At 44.1% G+C, this 24,041-nt stretch overlaps 1 protein-coding gene across 1 annotated transcript in view; it reads left to right on the top strand.

Annotated features, from left to right (window-relative positions):
* The window catches only part of fsip1 (fibrous sheath interacting protein 1), a 65,656-nt gene that overhangs the window by 23,897 nt on the left and 17,718 nt on the right, over positions 1–24,041 (top strand). Inside the window, exons 6-9 of the mRNA XM_041215121.1 lie at positions 3,055–3,130; positions 7,842–7,925; positions 22,031–22,185; positions 22,405–22,506. Of these exons, the coding sequence (XP_041071055.1) occupies positions 3,055–3,130; positions 7,842–7,925; positions 22,031–22,185; positions 22,405–22,506 (417 nt within the window). The remainder of the gene's footprint in view (positions 1–3,054; positions 3,131–7,841; positions 7,926–22,030; positions 22,186–22,404; positions 22,507–24,041) is intronic.

Here is a 24,041-nt window from a genome sequence, read left to right as displayed (position 1 = left end):
AGTACTTCTTCCTTAACACAATAATATAAACACCAGTGCTATCTCTGCCCCATGGCCTTTGATGACAGTGGTAGGCGTCCTCTAGCAGCCCTTTGCCTAGATGGACCAGGGCATATTATGCATTCCTGCACCAGTGCAGGAAGAGTCCTCTGTGGCCACTGCCGCTGGAGGAGTTTGGGTCACTAGCAGAGGGGCTGAGGAGTTCCTGAAAACACTTGGAGTCCCCTGAGAAGAATCCTCAAGTGTGTCAGGTTGCACCTCCCCCATACTCTCAATGCAGCATAGCACTGCACTGCTTCCTGTTGTCTGAGGTGGACCTGGAGGAGTGTCTAGGGACAACAACAGCCTCTTGCTGGCTCACTGCTGCCTTGAGCTCATGGTGTCAGCAATGGTCTGCAGAGTCGAGCTGACATTGTGATCTTCTGGGTCTGCCTCTCCATGGTGGTCGTCAACCTCTCCATGGAAGAAGTGATGCACTCTCCTACCTGGGACATAGCAGAGGTCATGCCATGGACTCCTCCATTGCCCATGCATACCTGCTGAATGCCCCAGGCAGCTCTGCCAAATTCTCACCTGTTTGCCTCTGCAACTCCAGCAGGCTGAAAGTGGCCCTCATCAGAGTCCGTTCATCAGCCGAGGGTGCAGCAGGGGCTTCCCTTCAACTGTCCTCTGACTGCCAGTGGCCTCACCTGTCACTGTCTCTCATCTCCATCTGTGTGACTGTGCGGTGCTCAACAGATTGTGACCCAAGCCAGCATGCAATTGACTCCCCACTGAAGTATGTGTATCTGCACTGGTGCTAGGTGCAGGGAACAGGTGTGATGCTGCACCCTCAGAGACAACGAGAAGGTGTCAGGAGGAACACATGGGGTCTGGTCATGACTCTCTGCGACAGTCAGCCCTGCAAATGAAGCATAAAAACAATTACTGGAGTGATGATGTTAAGGGCTATTGCCATTCATGGGTGCAGCAGGTTGCCACGGTAGCCAGAGATGATGGGTAAATACAATTCCTTTTCGCTCTCCACGCCTGCCAATCTAAACTCAGCGTCAGATATGGGCCGTCAGCGCTGGTCCCCCGTCAGCTCCAGGGCTTCCATTTCTGCCTCTATCAGCGGATGAATCTCCACCTCTGGTCTTGGATCGTTCCTTGGTGTTGCGGGCCCTTTTGCATGCATAAGGGGAGAAAAAAATGAGGTTTCCAGTGATGCTGAGGAAATTCCCTTACTGCTGGATTGCCCCCTGATCCCATGAGGTTTCAGATTGCCCATTTGCCCTTCCAATTCGCAGGGTCTCAGAAAATCTTGGTAAGATGCAGAGGAAGATACAGATTCCGGTGACGCACATACATACAGCCTTTGCAAATATGGAAGCTGGTGAGGGGAAACATTTTACAATTCAATGCTTGTCCTAATCCTTAATCTTTCAGCGTCCCTACTTTTCCCACCCACCTTTCATCCACTTGTTGACTGTGCGGAGGTGGTCATTCATCCTTTATCGTCACCGGACCCAATACTTCGGTTGAAGCTCTCGGCTGCTCACCTCTGTAGCGACCTCCATTCAGGCCGCCTTGGTCATGTTAGCGTTTTGCAGCCATCAGCTGGAAATGGAACTTCTCTGTCTTCTTGAATGGCCTGGAGGAAGTCATGCAACGTGCTCTCACTGTATCATGAGGTGATGTGCGGCATGATTGTGACATCTCCAAACACAGCTGGATCCATTGATAATGCTGACTGAACTTTTACAAAGGTGGAGATTTCTTCCATCTGGACCCTCAAATGTTTCCTGTTACAAAACACATCTGACAGTGCTGGCCAGTTCAATTGCAGTCCTCCCTCAAAAAGACTGCATGAAGAATTTCAGATTTTAAACAGGGCTTTCTGACCTTTAAGTATGACACCCATGATGTGGATCTCCCAAAGTCAGAGCCACCTTCCCCATATTATGATCTGGCGGCAAACCCACGTTGCACATATTTAGGAGCTTGTTCAGGCGGCCGCATCCTTCCCACGCCAAATTCCCAACTTCTTCCAGGCCCGCCAGCTGACTCATCGAAGTTAGGACAAGTGTGAGACCTCTATGCTTCAGGATGACCCACTGAAATCTACCACCTGCTGCAGCTACAACTGCAACCTCCGAGCAAGGCTTCAGTCTGAAACCATCGAAGATGATGGTATACTCATATTTAATACTCTTTCTCACATACCACATTCCCGCTTTTCTGATTTACAGGCTGTAGATGGTGTCACCATGCAGCATTTGCTTTCCTGTTCTTCCCTCACCACATTCTAGCATGGGGGCCTTTTTCCTTTTGGGTACCCAAGAGCTGCAGCCTGGCCAGGCAGTGGTCCAGCAACAAGAGGTAGCCAAGTGTGAAGAAAGTGATGAAGAAGAAACATCATCACCCGCTCTCAGACACTATTCTGATGAAAGGTCATCAACCCGAAATGTTAACTCTGTCTCTCTTCCCACAGGTGCCTGCTGATTATTTCCAGCGTTTCCTGTTTTTACTGTTTAAAACCCCACTTTTTTGACCAACTTTTTGGTCACCCTTCTAAATATTTCCTTTTGCTAAGCGTTCATTTTATATAATGACATCTCTGTGAAGTGGCTTGGGACCTGCTACCACGAATGCAGTTTATTGTTGCCGAGCTTTGTGATTCTTTTGATGCAATTTTAACAATGATGCCTGTACTGAAAAAGGATATTAGAGCTTAATATTGTCTTTGAAGCAGTTTGAACTTTGAAAGGCGTTTGCTGTTGAGATGTTTTTTGAGAACCTGTGGTTTGCCGCCAGATCATAATATGGGGAAGGTGGCTCTGACTTTGGGAGATCCACATCATGGGTGTCATACTTAAAGGTCAGAAAGCCCTGTTTAAAATGGTGGAATTTTGTTGTAGGAAACAAGAGCTACTATTGATAAAGCTGATAAATGAGAATGCTTAATTTACATTTTAAATCACATAATGTGATGTTTAACCGTGAAACTGAATGTTAAAAATCGGAAAACTGCAGCTGTGTGTTGAAAAATGAAGTAGTTATGTTTTTTTTCAGAGTGAGGAATTGATGGAGTGCCCTGAAGTGGCTGAAAATACAAAGAGATTTCTAGCTTTGACACCAGCTGGAAACGGTGAGTGGGAGGAAAACCTGATGCTGGTTAATTGTACAAAATAAAGTGAATAAACCAGTGGAATTATATTCTAACCATTCCGCTTCCTACCTCTAAGCGTTCCTTGACCTGAATGCGCAGGTTAGCAGGAATCCCGCACTTTGACAAATCTTTGATGCTTTCTCATATTTGGAACAACTTGGCACCTGATGACAAATTGACGTCACATTAGCCAAACCCTTGTGTGAAATCCATTTACATCAGCCTTTAAATACAAATATATAATTAAGCCAAATTCTACCTTACAGTTAAGAAGTTGGGGGGAGGCGGGATTGGGGGGTGGGGGGGGGGTAGCGAGGTGGGGGGGGGGTGCGCGTGGTGGCGGGTATGGAGGGCCATTGCAATGCAGTAGGGGTGATGAGATTTTTTTTTTACTCAGTGGGTTGCTAAGACCTGGAATGCATTTTCTGGAAGGGTGATGGGCACATATTCAATAGTAAAGTTCAAAAGGAATTTGAATCTCTATATGAAAATGAAAATTTGCCTAGCTCTGGGGAAAGAACTACTACTAATTACTACTTGCTGGTAAATCTTTCTGAGAGCCGGAACAGGCACAGTGGAACAAATGGCTTACTTCTGGGCTTTATGATTCTATGAAGGATTTCTGTTTTCTGTCCTTCACTGTCACATTTGGACTCCCCAAGGATTTATTTTTGATCCTCTTGACTTCATTTGAAAGCAGGCACTAGATAATATCACCTGTGTGCCTCGGATTAACTTCTGATGATGCAGAACTGCATTTTCACCAGCTCTCGTACCCATAAGTGTCATCAACTGTCCCTTGATTTGAAGGTGACATTTTCTCAGGGTTGCGAGTATCTACCCTGGGTCTTCATGTGACTGAACAGGCCAATTTGCGACCTGCAAATCTTTGGGCACATGGGGCAGGAGGTCCCATGAGGTAATGGGATCTGAAGTGCAGGATTTGCTTCCTTTTCTTTCCTTCTCTGCCGCTATTCTGCCTCATCATTAAGGTGTTTGGAGTCAAAGCATAATGCAGTTTGCTGGACAAGTTGTCACCATTTTGAATGATTCGTATCAAGCTCCTCACAGTCATTAATGTCAAAGCTGCCCCACTTCAAGGAGAGTTACAGAGTATCTTTGTAGTGTTTTCTTTGTCCTCCCCTGGGATGCTGGCCATTTGTACGTTCAAATCCATGAGTATCCCTGTGCTGTCAGACAGCCTGTTACAATGTGTCACAACTTCCTAAAACTGAACTTCAGTAAGACTTGAGGCATCATTATTACCCTCAGCCATAAACTGCATTCTGTTGCCACCAACTCCATCCCCTTTCCTGGTTACTTGCCCAGGCTGTGCCAGACTATGTGAAACATTGGTTTCATGTTTGGCCCTGAGCTGAGTTTCAAACACAACATTCTGTTCATCACAGTTAAGACTTCTTTTTTCCAATTCCAGGACATATCTTGCCTCCAGCCTTATACCATTGAAACTCTTATTCAGGCTTCTATTACCTCCTCTCTTGGTTATCACCCTCTTTGCCAGCTTCCCTTTCTCTACCCTCCATAACCTCTAAATTTTCCTAAAATTCAGCTACTTGTATCTTGTCTCACACTAAGCCATACTTACCTATTAATGTGCCCTTGCTTGATACAAACCTCCTTGGGCATTAAATTTCATGTCCTCACCTTCAACTGTCTCCATGACCTGCCCTTATACTTTCTTTGTAAGCTCCTTAAGCCTTCTATTCCTTTTTACACCCAGTAGTTCTCTGCAACTGGTCTTTTCTGGATCCTTCTTTCTTCCCATCATTGACAGCAAAGCCTTCAGCAGCCTTGGCTCCATTCTTTGGAATTTGGACTTCCCATTTCTCCTTTGTTATGACGACAGTTGGTGTTAGTTGCTATGCAAATCAAATCCCAGAGGGAAACTTGGCTTACACGCTAAAACCTTTTTTTGTATTCTCAGAATGAGAAGACGGCGTACCAATCTCAGCAGTAAGAGGTCCAGTAACACTTTTGCGTTTTTAAAAATTAAAAGTAAAAGTTTTATTAACAAGAAAGAAAAGAAAACTTAGCACACAATATTAAAGTTACACAATTACAGTTCATCTTACATAACGTTCCCCCAGAACTCTCTACTTGGTCAAACCCACAAGTAAGGCAACACTCCCTTATAGATGTTTAAATATGAAAGTTCCAGTAATATCACATTAGGCAAACTGCTGTGGCTTCACTAAAGGTGTACCACATGACCTTTACCTTCTTCCGCTTTATGGTATGGAATCCACTTCAGAATGAAACTGCTTGCGGCAGTCCAAGACTTCCCAACTGCTCAGACGGCTCCACCTATCTCCAGCCATCTCCAGCTTAACAGTTATACAGCCATCTCTCTAGCTCAATAGCTTAAAAGCTTAAAAAAAGCTATCCACAGTAACTCTAATATACCCTTTTCCCCTTTCATCTCAGTCCCATTGTTCTCACACCCCTTTGAAATTCAAACCTTTCCAAATATAAGATCTTTCATGTTTCCATCTTATCTTTGCTTTTGGGCCAATAAAAATGCAATATCCCCACTACTATTTACCTATAGACTCCTGCAAGATACAAACATTTTCCTTGGTACCTCTGGCTCCCCTTTAATATTCAAACAGCCTCCGAACTTATCTAAAAATGCAAATGTTATATCTAACTTGTTTACTTGTGCCTCAACTTAACACCTTTATTGTTTTCATATTTCCAGAACCCCAGACAACCTGACTCCTATCAACCTCTTGCCCAGCTTAACTAAATCACACAGACACCCAGCCTTTTTTTTTACGGAATACCGCAATATTCCCCAAAATAGTAAAAAAAGATCCATTCTTATACCTTCTACGTTTTCCAAAAACCATTCAAAATCCGTCTCTTTTGACCTCCCAATCTCTTCCTTCATAATTCAGCTCCATTTTCTTCAACCATCTTCATTATGAAGCCAAAACAGAAAGTGCTGGAAAAACTCAGCAGGTCTGGCAGCATCTGTGGAGAGAGAAACAGAGTTAACATTTCACGTCCAATATGACTTCTTTGGAAGCCGAAGAGGTGGAACACACCTCTACTTGTGACACTGCCAGAGTAGCAAATGTCACAATGGCAAAGGACTTCTATGCCATTGGTTACTTTCAGGTAGCATCAATGGAATTGCAAATGAGCAGTATAAAAGGAATAAACATGATGCGAAAAGTTTAATGACTAACCTACAATTGCCACTTCACCATTTCTGGAATGAAGAAGGGTCATATATTGGACTCGAAACGTTAATTCTGTTTCTGTCTCCACAGATGCTGCCAGACCTGCCGAGCTTTACAGCCCTTTCTGTTTTTATTTCAGATCTCCAGCTTTCACAGTAATTTGCTTTTATTTCATTATGAAGTCCCTTCAACACTATATGGTGTTTTTGTTCTGGTAATTCTTCTAGTTTCTGATTTGTTTTCCAGCTTTTTCTCTTTTTATTCAGTTTATAATGATCTCAAAGCTATTTCTTTATCTTTGTAGTTTACTTTTTACCTGATTTGAATTTTCCAGAGAAACTGACCATCTCCATATATCTTAATTGCATTACTTTGCTGACCAGAATTGTGAAGGACAAGATGCGTGCAGCTTTGATGGTTAGAAGCGGGCCTCACTCAATCTGAAGTCTCTGATTTCTGATGGATCTGGACTCACCTTCCTCAGTCTTGGCCCATCTCTACCAGGGAAACAGAACTGACATTAGAACCAGAACAGTGAGAGTCATTAAAGGGCAGGGAGTGGTCCAAGCTGGCACTGTGGAGAGCAATGGAAGAGAGTGAATGGGAGAGCTGGAATGATCAGAGTCTAAAAATAGAGGGTGGGAAGGAATAGAGATACCAGTGTTCATATATCAGGTCTGTTGTCCATGCATTCTCTCTTGTGATGCTGACCTGGAGTTGTCCATTGGATGCAGGGCCATGAATGGGTGTAGATTTTTCTACTAGCAGGAAACAAGGTAATTGATTTTACATGAGTGTGGCGATTAGCAGAGCAGTTGGAAGTTCAGAAGTGGGAGTTTACGGATAAGTTTTAACTTTTTTCCCCCATTTGCCAAAAATGTGTGTTGATTATGTGATAGTTTGTATTAGGGTATGAAGTGGAATAGGTGGTGAGAATGTCAGAGCAGCTGTATGCCACGGCATTTTCTTAATGTAATATGATTGGTGAAGTCCAATCAGAAGTGACACTACAATACTTGTATAAATACAAGCACCTTTTGCAAAGATTTTACATGTAATTACACAGAATTTTATGTTACAGAAACAAGCTGTTTTGCTCAATAGGTCTGTGCCAGTGTTAATGCTCCTTGTTTAGTTATTTGTTCTTTGGCAACATATAATTACGTTACAATTTTTGGGAACATGGTAAATATTTACTTTTCTTCAAAATTTTTAGAATTCTTGATAGTGGTTCAAACATGGTTGAAGCAGGTCCATTGAATCACTATCTTCCTGGAATGGATCAGTGGTTGAAAAGTTTATGAAGATTGATCTCTTGGCTCATGGTTGCATTGTAGCAAAGATGCACAAACAAAGAGCAAACTGTAACAAAGTGAAACCGCCCAGGTTATTACTGTATAATTCCTAACTTTGCTCTTCATATTCTAAAATATTCAGCTCTGAACATAATCACAAGATCTTTCCTTTTGTTTTGCATACATCAGGTGACGATCTGATGGTTACACCTATATTCCACACACAACTCCCTACTGAGGAATTTGAAAGAGATAACAATGAAAGAGACCAAGGTAAGAATTTAGCAATTGTACAAAACCCCCTAATAATATGGGATTCTTTCAGCGTCAACTCCAGTTTTCTAAAACAAATGTGAACATAACTAAATGTTGCCTGGCTGACAAAGTAATTGTAATAAGGGTAAAAAATCAGCAATCTCAAGTTATCATAAATGGCTAGGCATTTTTTTTTTTGCTGTGCTTATCATTCCATCAATTATTATGCTTATGTTTCAGCACAGTTTTTGGTTTATCCCTGATGTATTTCTAGTCTGCTGCCATGCCTTCTTTCTTGTTGCCCACACTCTGTACATCCTGCTGCCATGCTTTCTCCAGCCAACCCACCCGCCTCCCCCACCCCAGACTCCGCTTTTGCTAAGCTTAACTCAGGCGTTCTCAGTTGGTAGCACTCTTGGTTCTGATCCAGAAGGTAGTTGATTCAGAAGCGTATAAGTTTTTTTGGCAATACCGTTATCTTCAACAGAGTAATTCAGCACTTTAAGGTACAAGCAGTCACTGCATCATTGGAGTAGAAAATCAAAATTGCACAAGTTGAAGTCAGAGATATATTGTTTTTGATGTTAAAAGGATAAAGTCCATAACTTTTTCAGAAAGGATGGTCATTTTAAAATGTACATCCCTGAGAAGACTTGTTTTTCAAGATTATATCTCTCCCCAGTAATGGAGCATAGTGTTCAAGGGTCAAGTCCCCCTCCAGAGCTTCAGCATAAAGAAAAGGCTGACACTGCAGTGCAGTACCAAGGGAGTGCTGCACTGTTGGATGCACCATTTTTCAGATTAAATGTTAAACTGCAGCCCTGTGCAGCCCCTCAGGCCGGAAAAGATCCTATGGCACTATTTCGAAGAAGAGCAGGGGAGTTATCCCCAGTATCCTGGCCAATATTTATCCCTCAATCAACATGACAAAAAACAGATTATCTGGTCGCTATCACGTTGTGGAATCTTGCCGTGCACCAGTTGGCTGACTCATTTCCTATTGCAACACTGACTACACTTTCAAAAGCAATTCATTGGCTGCAAAGCATTTTGAGATGTTCAGTGGTCATGAAAAGCACCATGTAAATGCAAGTTTTTCTTTTTATAATACAGTTGTTTTGAGGTCTTATTGATCCAGGGCTTAAAACAGCATGCAATCATGCAAAACATTATTCTGAATAAGAATGACCTACTCTGTGCTACTCTTTAACAATGAAGAAATATGACCAAAGTCCACTGGTGCAAAGCATCTAACAGTGTTTGTCACTAGTTAGTCTTGTCCTTGCACGTTTAAGTTTTCAAACATTTGTGAGTCAAATTACTGAAGGTGTGAGCTGATAACACACAGTGAGGTAAACCAGGTATCTGGAATCTGGTGAACCAAGCAGGTAACTGTGACTCTCCTTAACCAATCAGATTGAAGGATAATGAATTTATCAGTGACAGGCACTAAGAAGGAAATACAGATTGGAATGGGTGAATTCAGTGCTAAATCAGGTACAGAAAGAGGGACAGAAATGAAAAGTTAAAAAAAATGACTTTGAATTATGTAAAATCTCTAACATCATTAAAAAAAACTGAAGGAATGAGACTCCACTCTTAGAATAGTTAATTTTTCGTGCCAGAGAGATTGATTGGCAGAAATTAATACTAATCACATCATTAAAATGCTACTTGAACATTAACTGGCTTGGCTTAATTTTCTGTGGCAAGTTTAGGTCACATTTATTGAGCAAATACAGTAACTCCAAATCATTCAATGCATTTCAGTGATGAGGCCGTTTATTGAGATGCTGTTTTCGCAAAGCTAATGGTGGAATGGCACAACTCAAAAAGCAACTTTTGGATTTTTGAGTTTAGCCAAGTATCTGCTCCTTGCCCAAACTGCTGTACCATTTACACGTAAATAATAGTGAGGACCATTAAACCCCGATGTTGTTTTTGACAGCAAAATCTGATCTGATGATCACAGCAGCAGAAGAGTTGCTAAGATGCCCTTCAAAAGCTAAATGCTACAATTAATTCTTTCCCTTAAATTAAGAACAGTGCATGGAATGGAAGCAAAAATGTTCTAGACAATGCTGCGTCTCATGGTTTTATTCTCCTCATGTATAAAACATTAAAACTACCCACTCCTGTAGCATGTATCCTGATCTGCCATCAACATTCTGGAGGTTACTTTTGACCAGAAACTTAACTGACCAGCCAAATAAATAATTTGGGTACAATAGCAGGCCAGAGGCTCGGAATTCAATAGTTGAGTGAGCCACCTCCTTCCTACTCAAGGGCTGTTCACCACCTACAAGGCAAAAGTCAGGAGTGTGATGGAATACTCTCCACTTGCCTGGATGAGTGCAGCTCCAACAACACTCAAGAACCTCGACACCATCCAGGACAAAGCAGCCCACTTGATCGGCACCTCATCCACTACCTGAAATATTTGCACCCTCCATCACTGACACATGGTGGCAGCAGAGTGTGTACCATCTACAAAATGCTCTGCAGCAAATCAACAAGGCTCCTTCAACAGCAGCTTCCAAAACTGCGACCTCTATTACCAAGAAGGACAAGGGCAGCAGATGCATGCAGACACCACCACCTGCATGTTCCCCTCCAAGCCAGATACCATCCTGACTTGGAACTGTATTGCTGTTGCTTTATTGCCACTGGGTCAAGATCTTGGAACTTCTGACTTTGTTGGTTATAAAGCACTTTGGAACATCATGACATTTTGAAAGGCACTATATAAATGTCATTCTTTTTTCTGTCATTTTATACTATCTTAACTTGGATATAAATTACTGTTCCTTCATTACTGTTGGGTCAAAGTCCTGGAATTTCCCACTTACCATCATTATAGAAACTCCATCATTCACACTACAGCAGTTTGAGATGTCAGCCTAATAACAGTGCCACAAAGCAATAACATAAAAATGACCTTGCCAGCAATGTCCACATTGTGTGAACAAATATAAATAAAATTTCATAGCTACTTTTGTTATCAAGTAAAATTATCTTTATGATTTACCCAACGTTATGTAGAAAGTAGAATCCAGAATTGATTAGATAACGATGGTTGTCTCAGAGACATGTTGTGCCTTATATCCTTAACAGCAGATGGCAGTAGAGGACTGATTAAATCCTTCTTTTTCCCCTCTCTTGTTGTTTACTGAAATAATCAGTAACTGCTACTTTCAAAATTCATTTTAGATAGATTTTGTAATAAGGTTGTAAGATTATAAAATTTTTGTCTCCAGGAACTGATTACAGAGACCATACCTAACCACATGATTTTTAAAAAAAAAAATCACTCTAGGGGCTCAATTTTGCCGTTGGCCAGCAGGGGGCAGGACCCGCTTGCCGACGCATAAAATGACACGGGATGATGTAGGGCGGAACCCCTGACGTCATCCCGCCCCATTTAAATTTTCAGGAAGGCGGGGGCGCAGCAAAATCAGCTGTCGGCCCGCCGACCTGTCAATGGCCAATTGAGGCCATCGACAGGATTATTTAAACAATTAAAGGACCTGCCCGTCCAACATTAAGGTTGGTGGACAGGCCAGGAGCCCTGGCGGGCAATAGAGAAAACATGAAACCCCATCCACCGGCGGGATGAGGTTTCATGTAGAGATTTAAAAAGTTTAATAAAGTTTTAGTGCAATTTATGAACATGTCCCATCTCATGTGACACTGTCAGATGACAGTAAAACTGTCAGCGATCTCCCTGAGGCAGCACTTAGCCTCAGGGAGATGTGCGCATGTGCGGAAGAGCGCACTCTCGCTTTTGAGGAATCCCACCCCCCCACGCCCCCACCACCACCACCACCTGCACAGGAAATGCATAGCGCTTTCCGGCGGGTGTCAAGGCCCACCCACATAAAATGGCGGCAGGGCCCACTTTTCCGGTGGGGATTGGCTCCTCACCGCCGGAGATTGGGTCAGGCCCGCCCGCCCAGCAGACAGAAAATTCTGCCCTAGGTTTATTTTCTATTAGTTTGCTGAATTAGCATTTTTTTATTCAATGGAAAAATAAAATGCAGAACCATTGAGCAATGTTTCTGTTTCTCCTTTACACATCTTATTTTTCTTCAGATTGATCCAAAAAGTAGTAGTAATCATTGGACCAGTAAGTCATGTTTTTCCAGCACCTGAAATTATGCATTCATCTAATGGATGATCATAGAATCATTATGGTGCAAAAGGAGGCCATTCAGCTCATCTTGTCTGCACAGACTCTCCGAAGGAGCATTATGGTTTAGTGCGAATCTCCTGTCTTTTCCCCAATTGAACCTGCCTCCACCACACTTTCAGGCAGTGCATTCCAGACCCGAGCTACTTGCTGTGTGAAAAAGTTTTTTTCTCACATGGCAGTTGCTACTTTTGTGAATCATTTTAAACCTGTGCCCTCTCGTTCTCAATACTTTTACGAGCGGGAACAGTTTGTCCCTATCCATTCTGTCCAGCCCCCTCATAATTTTGAATACCTCTATCAAATCTCCTCTTAGCCTTCTCCTCTCTAACGGTACCAGTCCCAACTTCTCCCGTCTATCTTCATAACTGAAGTTTCTCATCCCTGGAACCATTTTTTAAACCTCTTCTGCACTCTCTCCGATGCGTTCACATCCTTCCTAAAGCGTGGCACCCAGAACTGTACGCAATAAGGCAATTAGCTCTTGACTCTCAAACAGCTGGACGTAGGTTTATGTTCTTGGCTTGCTTATTATTACCTCCCTCCAGCTTTCATTTGCCGAAACATGATAGGCCTCCATTTTCTCATTAAGATAGTCCCTTAATACATTTTAAGATATTACCCTTGGAATAAATTTTGCCTCTGTTTCTGAGTAAGCTGTCTGATGTAAATGTTGTATTTGCAAATCCATTTTCTGTAACTCCACCAACTGCCTTGAGTTAAACACTTCAGCTGAATTGTTTTCCAATCTTTCTTCCTGAACAATGATATCAAACACAGTGTCAGCTAATTGGATTTCCACACCTTCTCCCTGCCTTTGAACTCCCTGTCCTTCCTGTTTTACTTGTTTTAACCTATGAGCCTGTGATCTCATTATCACACAATTGGGAAACAACCCAGGATGCTCTCTCTGCAATACTTCTGATGAAGACAGCTGTACAGGCTGCTCAACAGCCATAGGCATCACCCACATTTGTGATCCAGCTATTTTATTACCCGGAATAAATTGAACTCCTGCAATGGGCAATTTTTCCATTACTCCAACAATCACCTCACCTGTTTTCCACTTACTCTTTAAATTTACCTTCCACAAGGGATAGGTTTAGCATCTCCATGAACCCGACTGGATGGCTGGAGTTTTCCCAGATTTGCACTAAGTGCGGTAGTGGTGGGTAAAATGGAGCCCTAACAGCCGACGAAAATGACGGGTTTTCACGGCGTATCGTCTTGAGCCCGTCTAATTATTTATTTACTCCTGCGAAACACACTGCCTCCATGGTGGATGGGCTCTCATTCGTCCACCCGCCATCGCTCCGCTGTTGCATCACACCGGCCATCATGTTTAAAAGGCAGCTGCCAGCCCAGCGCTCATTGCTGGCAGCTCATCACCGCTGCCTGGGAGACATGGCCAGCAAATGACACAAGATTGCAGCCCCCCCCACTTCAACGACAGGTCCCTCGAACGACTGCCGGATGCCGTGTAGGCCCAATGAGAGTTGCTCTACCTCAGTTCCGGCCGCAGGATGGGCAGCAAAGTCACCAATCCAGCTCGGGAGGCAGTGGCAGCAGTGGTCACTGCAAATGCCCTGCAGAGGAGGACAGCCACCCAGTGCCGCAAGAGAATGAATGATCTCCTCTGTTCCACCAGCGTAAGTCACTCTTTTCATCACTCCCAACTCACACACTCACAAACCCATCACACATCCACAGGGCCCTCACTCGCTGCCAGTGCAAGGGACATCACCAGTCACTCTCTCACACACACCGTCATTGTCCTCATTCCATCCATGGGACCACTCACTACCCACACATGCCAGGCATACTTATCATCTGGTCCAGCAGCTGTCCTGAGACACTCTCCCCATCTCTATCCATGCAGGACAACTGGCTCACAACAGGAGGGAAAGGTCGCCGACAGGTGGAGGGATGCCAGAGATCAAAGCTCTGACAGAATTCGAAAATAGAGCCATGCAGCTGGACAGCGTAGACCTGCATTGGTCCTGTGCTGATGGTGAAGTCAGCGCTGCTGTACCAAGTGAGGACCCAGCAGTGCAACATCTATCAGACAATCATGCCATGAGTGATGTGTCCTGTTTCACAGGCCACTGCCATGCACCAATTATCCCCCTTGCTTTCGCAGGCACATCCGACAAACAGCCAACAGAGTCCATAACCCAGGGCCTCCAATCAAGAAATCTCTGAAGAGGAATCTGAAGGCACCCTCCCTGAAGTCCCATCACAGCGCTCACCCACACCCTCCACCAGCGCAGAGACACACACCTCAGTGGGACCTAGCTTTAGAGTAGCCTCAGGATCACAATCTGATGAGCACATCGCACTTTTCTGATTCACAGCAGGGGGCGGCATGGACTTGGAGGACTGCAGGAAGCCAGAACGTTGCTGAGCCTGAGTCAGATGATGAGCCTCTGAACTCGGCCATGTCACAGCTGCTGGAGCTGCAAAGGCAAGCTCGGGAACATCAGGAAGGAATGTCTGCTGCCCTCCTCAGGTTGCAAGGCACAATGGAGGAATCTGCCAGTCTTCAGGTTGAGGTGATAGTGCCGGCATTGCAATGCACCGAGGTCAACACTAGCAGGATGGCGGCCGCTACGGAGACCTTGGTCCAGGACATCACCCCTGCACTGCTGCGAGGGCTGAACTCCATCGCTGATGCCATAGCTGGCCTCCAACAGTGTGTAGGTGAGAGGGGTGCTGGGCAGCTCAATCTCACTCCAGCTACTCCTTCCGCTCATGGAGTCAGCCAGGGACCCTCGGTCACCCATATGGAGGAGGATCAGCAGGTGCACACTCCAGGGCCATCCACCCAGGTGATTCTTGGAGTGACTGGCCCATCCGAGTCCCCTCTTCCTGTGACCTTCGTAGCTCCAACTTCGCAGGCCGAAGAGCGTGCAACTGCTACACAGCAGGACCCCAAAAGAAGGCCGGGGCCCACAAAGTCTCGGCCCTCCAGAGGATACCCGTCAAAGTTGTCACAATCAGGAGGCTGCCTCCACTTCTGTGGATGTACGGGAAGCACCAAGATGTAGCGGCAGAGTTAGGAAAGTTAGGTAAAAGTAGTTACACAGCCTGGGCACACGTGTTGATCACTGTACATACTGTTCGCTATTGTCAATAAACTCCTAAGAATGTCTCCCTGTCTATGGCTCCTTGTTCTGATGAGCAGTGTTCTTGTCACTCAGATGTGAAACCTTGCTGCACAAGATAAAAGGCAGGTGTCTCAGTCTAGGGCCTCTTCCTTGTGCTCTGTGCAGCCTTCAGACCGCATTGATGTACAGTCTCACACTCCCAGGAAACATTACTGATGCCTGCACCTCGATGGTGCTGGTCATTGCTGCCAGAATGTAGTGAGCAGGCACCATAGAGTTCTCCCGTTCTCTCTGTGTGCTCTCATCACCTTCAAGGTGGGGCTGGCCCCCATCACACCAGCATCTGCAACCAGCTCCTGAAGGGCTGAGATGCTGAAGGCGGACACAGCATCAGATGTGTCTAAAATTTCATGGCTGCGTCTCTGAGATGGCCCTGTTATGGAACGCAAGTGAGCTGCCCTGGGCCAGACAGGAGTCAGGCATTCTGAGAGGATGTGTGAAGATCTATGGAGTGTCCTCACTGCATGTTGTCATCATCATCCTGCAATCGAGTGACTATTAGTGCCTTCACTGCATCTCCATGACAGGAGTATTCTCACAGAGGGTATTGGCACTGCCAGAAGCGAGACTGGATTCAAACGTTCACAACTGCAATATGAGGATCTGTGGGGTTGCCCCACTGCATGTCGTCATCATCCTCCACAAATCTGGCAGCTATGAGGGCCTCCCGAGTGTGCCTGCCTCGTCTAGCCAGTGTGAGAGCCTCATCCCCATTATCGTCACCACCGAGGACCCCCTCACCCTTATCTCCGTTGGCGTTCTCCACATCCGAGGAGACCTCCCGCTCCTCCATCTCCTCCTCAGCCAGCTTGTCACCCCATTGGAGTTCCAGGTTGTAAAGGGCGCAGTAGATGATGATGATGAGTGACATCCTCTGCGGACTGTGTTGCAGGGCTCCACCAGACCGGTCCAGGCACTGGAACCGCATCTTCAGCATACCAATGGTCTGCTCCATCAAGTTGCAAGCTGCCGCATGAGCCTTGTTATAGCATCACTCTGCTGCAGTCTGAGGCCGACGCACGGGTGTCATCAGCCATGGCCTTGTCCCCAAGGAGCCAACTCTGCAGCCTCTGTGGAGCCTGAAAAACTGCAGGGATCTGCGAGCGACTCAGGATATAGGTGCTGTGTACACTCCCTGGAAATGGTGCGCACAGCTGCAGCATGCATTTCTGGTGGTCGCACATCAGCTGCATGTTCAATGAGGGGAATCCCTTGCGGCTGATGAAGTCCACCAAATGTAGCGATGGAGACCTGAGCGCCACATGAGTGCAGCCAATCGCACCCTGCACCTGTGGGAATCCCAAGATCAGGGCGAATCCAATGGCACTTGCATCCTGGCTGTCCTGGTCCCGGGTGAAATGCACAAAGTTGTGTGCCATGGAGAAAATGGCATCTGTGATCTCATGGATACATTTGTGGGTGGCGGCTTGTGATATCCCACAGAGGTCACCTGTGGAGCCCTGAAAGGAGCCCCTGGCATAGAAATTGAGCACTGCGGTCACTTTCACAGCCACTGGCAGTGGATGCCCCCCATGTCCCCTTGGTGCCAAGTCCTGCAGTAAGTGGCAGATGTGAGCCACCAGGTTCCTAGAGATGCGCAGTCATCGGCGATGCTGATTCTCAGTCATCTGCAGGAATGGCAGGCGGCATCTATAGACCTGGGTGTCACTAGGCGCCAACAAGCCACAGTTTGCTGTCGCTCCTGGTTAGCGTGTGCGGGAGCTTCTGCCCCTTCTTCATGAGGTTGCTGCTCCTGCCTTTGTGCAACCAGGTCCCTCACTCTCTCTCTCCTCCATCTTCTACAGTCCCTGTAGGCCATCAGGCATACAGCTAGGTCACCAGGATCCGTGATCCTGATGTGGTCCTCCTGCAGCATGAAAGAGAGAAAAATGTGGTTATCATAGCTGTACTTAGCTCCTTTCCTGGCCTGTGTGATCACCTCTTAACAGTTTTCGGAGAGCGCTGGTCACCCCTCGGATGGCCAGAGATGCATATGCTGCATGGCTGCCCTGTCAGCCTGCGACATGGGGGAGACAGGCCCCAACCGTGATGCTGAGATTGCAAGGGGCTGTGAGCACCTTCAGCAGTGACTGCTACATGGCCAGTGCTGGCAAGGTGATTGTACAGAATGTGTAGTCCAACTGCTCCGCGGTCCAATAAAGTGGTGGTGGACTTGAAGTCTGTGCCGGGGGCGGGGTGGCAGCTTGCGTGGGTGGGCCGGCTAGGAGCCTGACCCCAATCACATCACTGTGGCTGCATCTGATCTGTCTCAGTTGCAGAGGCATAGTCAGTTTATACAGGTGTCCTTAATGCGTGGGTACTTACCCTACCCCCCACCTCGACTGCCTGTCCGTGGCATGCAGCACCAGGGCAGCACTTAACTCCCCCACCTTCCCACCAATCAGCAGTCGCCTCCGAAGCTGGCCAACATTTGCTCCCGTGCATCCCCAAACTCCCCCCCCCCCCCCCCCCCGGTGCCCCTGAGGCCTGTAAACAACAACAAATTGTGGAGAACGCTGCTGTTCACTCATTTCAGTTCCTCCAAAGTGAAGGCCGCCAAGTGCATGTCACCTGCATGCTGTTTTGAAACATGTGTGCTTTCCCGCCAACGTGGACAGACAATATGGCGGGGATTCAAGAGCCTGGCAGGATGGCCTTTTAATTATATGCTGATGTATTACAATTAGCTCCTTGCTGACCGTTGGCGGGAAATGTGGCCCGCCGTTGGTGGGCTGAGTGGATGATTGTGACCTGCCTTCATGCTGTCGTGAATCAGGCCACATATTTTCTGCGCACGCCATCTATCACGCCCGCCATCAGCGGGCTTGGAAAATTCCGCCTATTATCACCCGTTCCTGCAATAATCTCTTTGAACAACAAATGTCACTGTCCCACCAACATTAAGGATCGACTAGCCTCTGTGTCTCTTAAAATTTTAACATCTTTACCTTCTGTACCCTGTACACAAGGAAAGACTTTCCCTTCACATACAAAATCTCTGAACATTTTTGCAACCTGCTCCTCCGAATTCTCTTGGGTATATTGTGAACGCATTCCCACTTCTTCACCTATCACTGATTCTCCCTGTTTTACCTGTATACAAACCACTAGTTTTTCCTGTACCTAAACCTCAGAACTCACAGTACTCTTACTTCCAGAACTTTTCTGCACCCCTATAATTCCAAGAGATTTTCCCTGTAATTTCCAGCACGCTGACTTTGTGTGTCCAACTTTATTACAATGAAAACACCTCAATTTTCAAATGTCACCTCTACCCTCAGCACCTTCCTTTTTATTCTTAGAGGAAACTTCTTGTAAATTTCCACCTACTCCTCTTCCCTGACTATCTACCTTTCTTTCACCTTCCGACTTTCTATCCTTTTCTGATTTAAAAGACTGCCAAAAAAAAAACGTTTTGCCCTATAAACTAACTCATAATAATCACCTACATCTGCTGCTTGTTTTACCATTTCAATTCTCTGTTCCTCCACATGAGTTCTTACTACCAAAGGAATATAAACTTCAAATTCTTCCAAAAGAATGACTTCTCTAAGAGCTGCATATGTTGTCTCTATCTTTAATGCCCGTATCCACCGGTCAAAATTATTTTGTTTTACTATTTTAAATTCAATATAAGTTTGTCCAGGCTGTTTTCTCATATTCCTAAATTTCTACCTATATGCCTCAGGAACCAACTCATATGCACTCAAAAAAGCCTTTTTTTTTAACCACATCATAGTTCACTGACATTTCTTCTGACAGTGAAGCGTAAACCTCAAGTGCTCTGCCCACCAACCTGGATTGTGACAACAACAATGTCCAGTTTTCCTTTGGCCATTTCATCTGTTAAGCTATCTTCTCAAATGAAATAAAGAATGTTTCAACATCTTTTTCCTCAAACTTTGGAAGAGCTTGTACAAATTTAAACATCTCTCCACTGGGTTCTGGTCTGGAAATAAGTCCTTCCTCACCTCCTGGTGTCTCTTTTTTAACTGCCTGCATTTTAAGCTGGAATTCTCGCTCTCTCGCTTCTTTTTCTCTTTCCTCCCTTTCTAACGTCACTATTTCTAATTCCCTTTCTTGTTTTCATTTTCCCTCCTGCCTTTCTGCCTGTTCGTTTTGAAACGCTCTTCCTTTTTTCTTTTTCTCAGGCCTCCAACTCAAGTTTTCATCATTTCCTTTTCTTGTTCAAATTCAAGCCTCTTCATTTCTGACTGAAGCTTCACTACCTCCAGCTGTGACTCGCTAATGTCAGGTATCACTTTAAATTCTGTGCTATACCTTCAATTATACCTGCTTTCTTAGCCCATGCAAGTGATCCCAATTGTAGTTTATCCACCAATTCCAGTAACTTAACTTTAGTTACCTCTTGTAAACCAACCAAAGTTATAACTTTAACTCCCTGACAAGTCTGAGCAACTGCCAAAGCCATGTTGCAGCCTCACCACCTCACACCAACTCCTGAATTCAAAGTGCTTCTCATACTCATAACCTCAAGATTCACCAACTCCAACCCAATCAAGGAATTTCAAATATATCCCGCAAAGAGCCCCCAGTGTTTGTTATGACACAGCCGATGATAAATGCTGAGTTGTTCAAACCCCAAAGGAAAACTTGAAACAAGTGCCACAACTTGTTTTGCAATTTGTATAAGTTTTGAGATGCGTACCTTGAATTCAGTAGTAATAAGAGCATCAAGCCATATAGGTTTTACAAATCAAGATTAAACATTTATTAATAAGAGAAATGATTTTTAAATACATACCTAGACCTGCAAAGTACTACTATGATAAACTCTAAATTCCCTTAATCAATCTAATTCCCAGTTACACTTTTGTTAAGGCAACAGTATGACAGACAGATTTTAAAAGACCTAGGCAAAGAAAGATGATATGCTGAACAAGTCGAATTCAAAGTGTTTTTTCTTAACTTTGAAGTCAGCAGCTTGAGGCATTGATGCTGAAGGCTTTTTTACTTGTAAGATATTAAAATGGCTTCCCTTACAAACAGCCTTCTCTCCTTTATACATATTTCCCTCTTTGAATGCAAATACCCATTGTTTCACTATGTCTTTGCACTTTATCTTCCTGATAATAAAAACCTCTCATAGCACTAAGGGAAAAGTAAACACACTGTTTCTAAACTTCACCTAGTTAGGTGACATATTTCACTCCCTCTTTTGAAAACAATCTAGTTTGGTTTTATTTAAAAATGCAAATGTTCCCTTGACCCCTATGTTTCTAAACTTCCCCATGTTTACCTAATTAACATTTCAAACCTAACTTCTCTTCTTACATCAAAGCACCCAGACTAATTCAATTAAGTCTCATACACGCACACACACATATAGACACATGGAAACATCCCACTATTATTCTATTTTACACTAAATTACAATAACATTTTGAGAATTATTATATCTTCCTGACAAAGCTCTTTGTGTTGATTTTGATATCCTCTGCAAGTTTCCTTTCATACTCCTTTTTAGTAACTCTTAATATCTCTTTTGTTACCTTTGCTGTTCTTTGCATCTTTTGCATTTTCCAGGATCTGTGCTAGTTTTTACACTTTTGTATGCTTTTTCTTTCAATTTTAGGTTGTTTCTTATCTCTTTAATTTCCATGACTGTCTTTTTTTGGCAAGGTGAACCCTTGTCCATTAGAGATATAAACTGATTACATATCACGTTCAATTCTATTTTGAACATCACCCAATGATCATTTTATTTGGCTCATTTTACCCATTAACAGAGTTGCCCAGTTTACTGTGGATGGTCTCATTGACATTAGCCTTCCCTAATTCATCAAATTTGTTTTGTGTTTCTCTCTTGTCAAACACTTCATTGAACTTGAATATATTATGGTGTTATTAGATAAATGTTCATGCATTACTAAACTAAATTAACTAAATTTGGCTTATTACTCATTGCTAAATTTCCACTCACCAACCATTCTTGTCTTTAGCTTCTGCTCTCCCTATTAAGTTTAAACCTCTTCATGGCCTTACCACTACTACTTGTCACTTTCTTACCATCTCTAGCTCCCCACTTCTTCCCCCCGCAAACTCTCCAATTCTGGCCTCCTCTGCAATCCTCCCTCCCCCCTTCATTCTTCTGTTGGCAGTGTGCTTTCAACTGTCGAGACCCACATTCTGAAATTCCCTCCCTAAATCCTGCCACCTTTACATCTCCAGTTCTTTTAATGACCTTCTTAATTTGATCAAATTTTTGACCAATATCCCCTTCTTTGTCTGACCCGTTTTTTAAAATGACCTCTCTGCCAAATGCCTTGGGACATTTTTCTACCTTAAAGACACTATGAAGAGTTGTTACTGTGTTTGATGCAAGGAAGGAGTCCCATTTACTAATATGCCTCTCCACTTTGTGTGGAGTTTCTGACCCAAACATAAAAACCGATCTATTTAAAATGCAGTCAATTTTTAATGATCATCACACTAAAGTCATGTGTCCCATTCCGAAATTGCAAATCTTAATTTGCGTTTATCGAGGCAAAACGCATTTTGTAGAAATAATGTTTCCAGTGACTTTTTTGTGGAGCAAATCATTTTTCCTTTTTAAGTAGTTTGTTTTCTTGCCGCTTATAGCATCGGGTTCAAAACCTGAAATTTATTGGCAAACTGGTTACTCATTTATCAGCCAGGGTTGGAAAAGGATGTGATATATTATTTTGTTCATTGAGTTGAAGCAGTTCAGCAGGTGACAAGAATCTGTTCAATAAATGCTAACAACCGTGTTGTTTTCTTGTCAGACTATCAAGATAGTGGTGAAGGAGTTAAGTTGACATCAGAAGGCAAATTGCCTTCAGAAGCCAACACTAAAAATGTCCAAAGCAAAGACGCAAGGAACCAAATGTTCCCCCAAAATAGGATCAAAGTTAAAGATTTTATTAAGAAGAACATTGAGGTATGTGGAATTATTTTGATCTCACCACAATTTGTTGACTGCAACAATACCTCATTGTCTTGATGTATATAGGTGTTAGATCAATTGTTGGCTCATTGCATGCGCCCAATTTCACTTTCATCACACGTTTGTCTTTGACTTACCTATGTACTTTGTAAACAGGTTGATAATGGATTTTTCCATCATTAGTTGTTAATAACTGATTATGAATGTTTGCAGTTGGCAAAAGAAGCAAAGAACCCAGTGCTGCTGACTGACGACGAGAAAAAAAGACTAGCAGAGCTATTAAAGAATGTTGATGCTGAGACAGCGAACAATGAAGTAAGACCAAAACATAAAGATAAAAACAAAAAAACTGCGGATGCTGGAAATCCAAAACAAAAACAGAATTACCTGGAAAAACTCAGCAGGTCTGACAGCATCGGCGGAGAAGAAAAGAGTTGACGTTTCGAGTCCTCATGACCCTTCGACAGAACTTGAGTTCGAGTCCAGGAAAGAGCTGAAATATAAGCTGGTTTAAGGTGTGTGTGTGGGGGGCGGAGAGATAGAGAGACAGAGAGGTGGAGGGGGTTGGTGTGGTTGTAGCGACAAACAAGCAGTGATAGAAGCAGATCATCAAAAGATGTCAACAACAATAGTACAATAGAACACATAGGTGTTAAAGTTAAAGTTGGTGATATTATCTAAACGAATGTGCTAATTAAGAATGGATGGTAGGGCACTCAAGGTATAGCTCTAGTGGGTTTTTTTTTATTTTATATAATGGAAATAGGTGGGAAAAGGAAAATCTTTATAATTTATTGGGAAAAAAAAAAGAAGGGGGAAACAGAAAGGGGGTGGGGATGGGGGAGGGGACTCACGACCTAAAGTTGTTGAATTCAATATTCAGTCCGGAAGGCTGTAAAGTCCCTAGTCGGAAGATGAGGTGTTGTTCCTCCAGTTTGCGTTGGGCTTCACTGGAACAATGCAGCAAGCCAAGGACAGACATGTGGGCAAGAGAGCAGGGTGGAGTGTTGAAATGGCAAGCGACAGGGAGGTTTGGGTCATTCTTGCGGACAGACCGCAGGTGTTCTGCAAAGCGGTCGCCCAGTTTACGTTTGGTCTCTCCAATGTAGAGGAGACCACATTGGGACCCAATGTGGTCTCCTCTACATTGGAGAGACCAAACGTAAACTGGGCGACCGCTTTGCAGAACACCTGCGGTCTGTCCGCAAGAATGACCCAAACCTCCCTGTCGCTTGCCATTTTAACACTCCACCCTGCTCTCTTGCCCACATGTCTGTCCTTGGCTTGCTGCATTGTTCCAGTGAAGCCCAACGCAAACTGGAGGAACAACACCTCATCTTCCGACTAGGGACTTTACAGCCTTCCGGACTGAATATTGAATTCAACAACTTTAGGTCGTGAGTCCCCTCCCCCATCCCCACCCCCTTTCTGTTTCCCCCTTCTTTTTTTTTCCCAATAAATTATAAAGATTTTCCTTTTCCCACCTATTTCCATTATATAAAATAAAAAAAAACCCACTAGAGCTATACCTTGAGTGCCCTACCATCCATTCTTAATTAGCACATTCGTTTAGATAATATCACCAACTTTAACTTTAACACCTATGTGTTCTATTGTACTATTGTTGTTGACATCTTTTGATGATCTGCTTCTATCACTGCTTGTTTGTCGCTACAACCACACCAACCCCCTCCACCTCTCTGTCTCTCTATCTCTCCGCCCCCCACACACACACCTTAAACCAGCTTATATTTCAGCTCTTTCCTGGACTCGAACTCAAGTTCTGTCGAAGGGTCATGAGGACTCGAAACGTCAACTCTTTTCTTCTCCGCCGATGCTGCCAGACCTGC

Source organism: Carcharodon carcharias, chromosome 20, assembly GCF_017639515.1.
Source record: "Carcharodon carcharias isolate sCarCar2 chromosome 20, sCarCar2.pri, whole genome shotgun sequence".
Classification (NCBI taxonomy): Eukaryota; Metazoa; Chordata; class Chondrichthyes; order Lamniformes; family Lamnidae; genus Carcharodon; species Carcharodon carcharias.
This window is presented reverse-complemented; position numbering and strand designations above follow the sequence as displayed.